The sequence below is a fragment of the Peromyscus eremicus genome, chromosome 23, assembly GCF_949786415.1.
Source record: "Peromyscus eremicus chromosome 23, PerEre_H2_v1, whole genome shotgun sequence".
In the NCBI taxonomy this organism is placed as follows: domain Eukaryota; kingdom Metazoa; phylum Chordata; class Mammalia; order Rodentia; family Cricetidae; genus Peromyscus; species Peromyscus eremicus.
This window is the reverse complement of record NC_081438.1, coordinates 26,334,935-26,341,853: the sequence shown is the minus strand read 5'-3', so window position 1 is coordinate 26,341,853 and position 6,919 is coordinate 26,334,935. Positions and strand designations below refer to the sequence as shown.

At 49.9% G+C, this 6,919-nt stretch overlaps 1 protein-coding gene across 2 annotated transcripts; it reads right to left on the bottom strand.

The window, feature by feature from the left end:
• Nucleotides 1–6,493, bottom strand: Ift22 (intraflagellar transport 22). Of its 2 annotated transcripts, none has more exons than XM_059248945.1 (5): nt 6,353–6,493; nt 2,232–2,308; nt 2,018–2,107; nt 1,363–1,565; nt 1–459 (listed from the first exon to the last, which is right to left on the bottom strand). In XM_059248945.1, exons 1-5 carry the CDS (start codon nt 6,389–6,391, stop codon nt 311–313), a joined length of 558 nt encoding a protein of 185 aa, XP_059104928.1. In that variant the 5' UTR covers nt 6,392–6,493; the 3' UTR covers nt 1–310. The 2 variants fall into 2 exon arrangements, with proteins under 2 accessions (XP_059104928.1, XP_059104930.1); XM_059248947.1 differs by lacking the exon at nt 6,353–6,493 and adding an exon at nt 6,207–6,346.
• Nucleotides 6,494–6,919: the final 426 nt, after the last annotated feature.

Genomic DNA, 6,919 nt, shown 5'->3' with positions numbered 1-6,919 from the left:
TGCTGGAAGGATGTGTTTATGGTGTGACAGCGAGACAGCAAGGCGGGGCTGCTTGTTGCTTCTGGGGAGGGGTTGAGATAAGGGCTCCTTCTGTAGCCCAGGCTGGCCTTGAACTCTCCACCCTCCTACCTCAGCCTCCCAAGGGCTGGGATCACAGGCGTGTGCCACCATGCCTGACTCTTCCTGGTGCCTTCTAGCAGACAAGGAACACTTGTATAGCCACAAGGAGAAGGGCGTGTCAGCAGCCGGGTGGGATGTCAGCTCTGCCTGGGGAGGTCAGCGTCATTTGGGAGGAGGCAGCCCTGGGACACTAGGTGATGATGAGCATCTCCTCGCGGTCTCTGCTCTCTGACATGGAGTTGATGATGCTTTTTAAATACTTGATGAATTCCACCCGGACCTCCTCGGGGTCTTCCTCCAGGTTTGAGTGCACCAGCTTCAGCTTGTTCAAGGGGGGCGCTCCACAGGGAAATGAGGCCCGTTAATTAGGCTTCACGGTTGAACAATGAGCTCTCTAGCATGCAACGACCCAGGCTACTGGAATATCACTTTTCTCTTTCGCTCTCTCCTTCCCTCCCGCCATGCAGGTCTTGCAATGTATCCTAGGCATGCTTAGAACTCTTGCCAGTGCTGAGATCACACACTTGTGCTAGCACACTCAGAGACATGCTGAACTCCTAAAACTTTTAACCTGCTTGACACACAGGGAATGGCCTTGGTGGTGGTACAAGGCTTTAATCCCAGCAGAGGCAGGCCGATTTCTCTGAGTTGGAGGCCAGCCTGGTCTACAAAGTGAGTTCCAGGACAGCCAGGGCTACACAGAGAAATCCTGTCTAGAAAAACCAAACCAAACCAAACCAAACCAAAAACTGAAACTACCCCTTGGCAATGGGAAAGATACCCAAACAGGTACTGGCAGGTGCTTGTTTTTGTCTTTTGTGTGGTGCTGCACAGCATTATGCATACTGGACAGGTGCTCTGTAACAGGGCTGCACGCTGCCACACCACTGGGGGATTCTAGACAGGTGCTCTACCACTGAGCCATACCCCAGCCCCTCACTGGGGGATTCTAGGCAAGCATGTTACTGCTAATACATGCCTCTATGAACACCCGTATACAGGAGGTACATATGCATACACAGGCAGACACACAAACATAAATAAGTACAAAAAAATAAAAAAATAAAGCCCCAAGGTGAATGGCTTTCCTGAGAATGACATCTAATGTTGATCTATGGTCTCCAAACACTAGCAGACCTATGCTTTTGTGCACTCACACACGCACACACGCACATGCACACACACAGAGAAATGCTTGAAATAGTGGAGACATAAGCAAGAAAAGAAGTCTAGGGTGCTTACACAAAGCCAGGCTGCCCTTGTCCCCTCCAGAGCCTGGTTTGTGGTGGGCCACAAGCATGCAGTGACTGTCTTGGAGGAACTGTTGCTGGACGAAGCAGGAATACCACATTTCAATTTCTTTTAGGTGGCTTGGGATGTCAGCATTGAAGACGATCACCACTCCATGAGCATCCTTCATCAGGGCTGGCCAGCAGGACTCAAACCTGCCAGGTGGAAAGGAAGCCAAGAGACAGTGGTAGGTCATCCTCAGCTAAATGTTGTTATTATACTATTATTATTGGAGCATTGGGGGCCTCACACATGCTGTGTAACTGCTCTACCACTGAGCCACAACCCAGCCCCTCACTGGGGGATCCTAGGCAGGTGCTCTACCACTGAGCCACACCCCAGCCCCTCACTGGGGGATCCTAGGCAGGTGCTCTACCACTGAGCCACACCCCAGCCCCTCACTGGGGGATTCTAGGCAGGTGCTCTACCACTGAGCCACACCCCAGCCCCTCACTGGGGGATTCTAGGCAGGTGCTCTACCACTGAGTCACACCCCAGCACCTCACTGGGGGATTCTAGGCAGGTGCTCTACCACTGAGCCACCCAACCCCAACCCTGCTTTTTGTCAGTCAGCTGTCGAAGCAGAGCAACGTTAAAGAAAACCTACTTAGAGTCACCACCACAGTCCCAGAGCTCGAATTCACAGCCCGTGCCTTTGTTGTTGCTGGTGACATGTGGGTTCTCAAACTCCAGGATCCTAAAAACACAAACAGCGTAGCAGGCCCTTTATTAGGAGGCTGTTTCGGAATGTGCCCCGCACCAAAGGTAGGAATAAACAGTGCTTCACAACTGCTTTAGAGATGCCGACTGGGCAGGCTCACCTCACACCCTGTGTTGGGTTGTATTCAGTGATGTCCGAAGATTCAGTAAGAAAGTTGGCCAACACTGTTTTGCCACTCTGTGAAAGTAAAAGCCGACAGAGCAGAGCAATCAGCCACACAGCATCCCTCATCGACCATTTATGGGGGCACACACCTGTAACCCCAGCACTCAGGTGGCCGAGGCAGCAAGAACGCAAGTTTCAGGCTAGCCTGGGCTACAGAGTGAGACCCTGTAGCCAGCCTGGGACTAGGTGTGGTGAAGTACTGGCCATGACTCCTTGGGATCTCTAGAACAGAGAGCGCTCTGTCTGGAAGGACACTGCCCCGCCCTAGCACAGTGGGCAGGGCTTAGATTGGCAGCAGCATGCCTTTCCTGCAGCCTGGCTGGTACTCAGCAGCATGCCTTTCCTGCAGCCTGGCTGGTACTCAGCAGCATGCCTTTCCTGCAGCCTGGCAGATACTCAGCAGCATGCCTTTCCTGCAGCCTGGCAGGTACTCAGTGAACTCATCTGAAAACAGAAAAGCAGAAAGCACACAACAAAACCCAGGTAAGTGTGTGTCCCACCACCCCTCCCCTGATTCTCTCCACAGCTTTAGCCCATCAGTCTGTTACAGATATGAGGTCACCAAGAGGGTCAAGGTCAACGCTGAGACCCAGGTGTGTGGATTCTTGCTGGTTAGGTCAAGTCAGCAATCTACTTCTCCTCATGTGTTATGTAAGTAATCAACATTCCTATAAACAGTCAACAGGACAGTAAGAACCTTTCTGAGCCCTCTACCCAGACCAGGTTTCTATTCACCCTTCCATCCATCCATCTATCCATCCATCCATCCAACCAACCACCACTCACCTCCCCCATCCATTCACCTATCTACTCAACCACCCACTCACCCTCTCATCCATCCATGTATGCAACTACTCACTCACCCCATCCATCCATCCATCCATCCATCCAACCACTTATCCATCCATCCATCCATCCATCCATCCATCCATCCATCCAACCATCCACTCACCCCCATCCATCCACCTATCTACTCAACTAATCACTCATGCCCATTCATCCATTCAATACCCAATAACCCTCCCATCCATTTATCCACCTACACATCTATCCTTCTACCCATTCACTCAACTCACTCACCCATTCATCATTCCACCCATCCACTCAAACACCCACTCAGCCTCTCATCCATCCATCCATCCACCCACCCATCCATTCCCTTCTCAGAGCTATGATCTGCTTTTCAGATCTTCTTTATGTATTTGCACCATCCACTGAACAAAGAAATACTGCACATGCCTAAATACAAAGCAAAGGTCCCTTCTCCTCCAAAATTGCTTCTCAGAAGCCAGTCTTTTACATTTGAGTGAGGCCTTGTAAAACTCTACAGGATAGGAGAAAGGAATGAAGAGGAAGATAAAAGGGAAGGAATGGGAAGAGAAGGGTTGGAGAGGTGGTGAGAAGAAGTAGGAAGACCAGGAGTTCCAGGTCATTCTAGGCTCCATGAGATCTTGTTTCAAAAATAAATACACAAACAAAGAAACAAATAAATAAGTAAATAAATACACACACACTTCTCTGCAATTATACTCTGTTCTCTAAACTACTTGTTTTGAGGTAAGGACCTGTTATGCAGCCCAAGCTGGGTACCAATTGTCAATCTTCCTGCCTCAGCCTTCAAAATGATGAAATTACCGGTGTCTATCACAAACCTAGATTTGTAACATATTTTGCAGACTTTCTCCAAACTACAGCTGTGCTCTTTAACATTTTATACACACACACACACACACACACACACACACACACACACACATACATATATATATACAGGGTTTTACTATGTAGCCCTGGCTGGCCTAGAACTCACTATGTGGATCAGGCTGTCTCCAACTCAGATTCACCTGTCTCTGCCTCCTCAGTGCTGGAATTAAATGTATGTTCCATTATGCGCAGTCTGTGTGTGTGACTGTGCGTGCTGAGTGTGTGTGCCCAGAGGCCAGAGCTGTCACATCTGGAAGTTGTAGGCAGTTGTGTGTCAGCTGACATGGGTGCTGGGAACCAAACGAAGGTCTCTGCAAGAGCAGTGGGTGATCTTAATCACCAAACCATCTTTCCAGGCCCTGCTGGCATTTCCTTTAAGCCTTCTCCTCCTCTCTGCCCCAGGCTAGCCTCAAAACCACTATGTAGCCCAGACCGCCTCAAACTTGTGGCAATCCTCCTGTCTTAGACTCCTGTGTGCTGTCACAGGCCTGCACCACCATACATGGCTCAATCCTTCCTTGATTTTGTGCATGCTAAACATCATCCTTAACTCAGGAAGTTTTTCCTTTGACAGATTTTATGTATCCCAGGCTGGCCTCAGACTTGCTACTGTAGCCAGGGCTGTGACTTTGCACTCCTGATCATCCTGCCGCCACCTTCCAAATACTGGAACTGAGGTATGTGCCACTATGAAAGTTTTATGTGGTGCTGAGGATTGAACCCAGGGATTCCTATATGCCAAGCAAACATTCTATTATCCAGCTACATGCCCAGTCTCCTAACTTAAGATTAAGAACACATCTTTGCCATATATTCACCTATGAATGTACAGTAGTTCTCATGTTTGGTCCATGGAGCAATATTGTAGAATATTATTTTAAGGTGTGTTACTTTTGTTTATGTTGTATTTGTTTAACTCTGTGAAGCTGTGTTGTTGTGCCTGTCTAAAACATCTGGTGGTCTAATAAAGAGCTGAACGGCCAATAGCAAGGCAGGAGAAAGGGTAGGTGGGGCTGGCAGGCAGAAAGAATATATAAAAGGAGAAATCTGGGAGAAAAGGAGAAGGAGCGAGAGAAGGAGGAGGACATCAGGGGCCAGCCACCCAGCTACACAGCCAGCAACGGAGTAAGAAAGAAAGGTGTACAGACATAGAGAAAGGGAAAAAGCCCAGAGGCAAAAGACAGATGGGCTAATTTAAAGATAAGAAAAGCTGGCAAGAAACAAGCATATATAATTAAGAATAAGCCTCTGTGTGATTTATTTGGTAGCCGGGTGGCGGGCCCCCCGAAAAGAGCAAAAACAAACAACAACAGATCAATGTACAAAATATGACTTCCCACATTCTTCCCAGACCTACTCAGGAACCACAACTAGGGTGTCCAGGGCATGGTGACACAGGCCTATAGTCCCAGTACTCAGGAAGCTGAAGCAGGGGGATCTTGAGTTCAAGTCCAGCCTGAACTACATAGCAAGACATTGCCACCAAATAACAAGACCTAACATAAGCAAACTTTCTGAGCTGGGACCCAGAGATATGAGCTTTAACGAACCATCTAGGTGATTCACATATTCATTTATAATCTGTCTATCCATCTATCATCCACCCATCATCCACCCATCCATCCACCCACCCATCATCCATCGATCCATCCATCGATCCATCCATCGATCCATCCATCGATCCATCCATCCATCCATCCATCCTCCATCCAAACCACCCATCCATCCATTCATCCAAACCACCCATCCATCCATTCATCCAAACCACCCATCCATCCATTCATCCAAACCACCCATCCATCCATCCATCCACCCACCCACTACGTTATTTGAGACAGCACCTCACATTGCATCCCGGGCTCTCCCAGAACTCAGTACGTATGTAGCCCAGGCTGCCCTTGAACTTGATGATCTTCCTCCCTCTGCCTCCTGAGTCCTGGTAATACAGGCGTGTGCCACTATGTCCAGCTTCCTTCTACAGTTAGCTTATTTGCATGTTTAGTTCTGGCCCATCTGAACTTTAATTTGGTGTATAGTGTGAATTACCTATGTAGTAATTCCCTCATAATTAACAGCCACTTGCTCCAGGACCCTATATTGAAAAATCTGGTTTTCTCATCCAGTGGACAAATTCCTTTTGCGGGGAAGGTTCGGAGGGGGAGTCATGAGACGCCCCTCACTCCCTTTGGCATTAGGACCTGGGTACCTCAACATTCTCCTCCACTGGATCAAGGCCTGGCAGCTCCGTGGGCCACCGCAACGCCAGCCGCCGCCCCCAGTGGGGATGCTGGTTCCACGTTGCACCTCCCGGGAGCAGCCCCAGTTCTAGGAGGCCCCCGAACCCGGCCTCACCTCGCAGGGCCCCACGAAGAGGATCTTGGCCTTCAGCATCGCTGTCCGTAACCGAGAAGCCCAGGAAGCCCACCGCCCCAGCGCGCCGAGATCCCCGCCGCGTCAGCCAGTAGGGCCACACGCTCTGATTGGCTGGCCGGTTTCCACGGCGACCGGGAGCAGCTGCGCAGAAGCCCAGGAAACGCCGCCAGTTCCGGAGTCTAGAACAGTGGGTCTGCTATGGAAGCTGGGGAGGACCAAAAGAGAAAACGCAAAGCTGGGTCTGCAGCCGGCCCTCTGAGCGCCCTGGAGCGGGTGGAATGATTGGGCTCTAATCTGCTTTATTTCTCCCGGTCACCGTGAACGTTCCAGGGAGTCAGGGAGCTGCTGAGCTGGGCTGGAACCCAGAACTGTGATTTTTTTCCCCCTCTTTTATTCCTGGTACTGAGGAATAGTGCCTCATTCATAGGGGTTAGCCTGCCCTACACCTCCAGCCCAACGCATGCAGGTTCGAAAAGGTGATTGGTTGTTTTCCGAGGGTGGGTGCTGGAGATTGAACTCAGATACTCATGAATTCTAGGCAAGCAC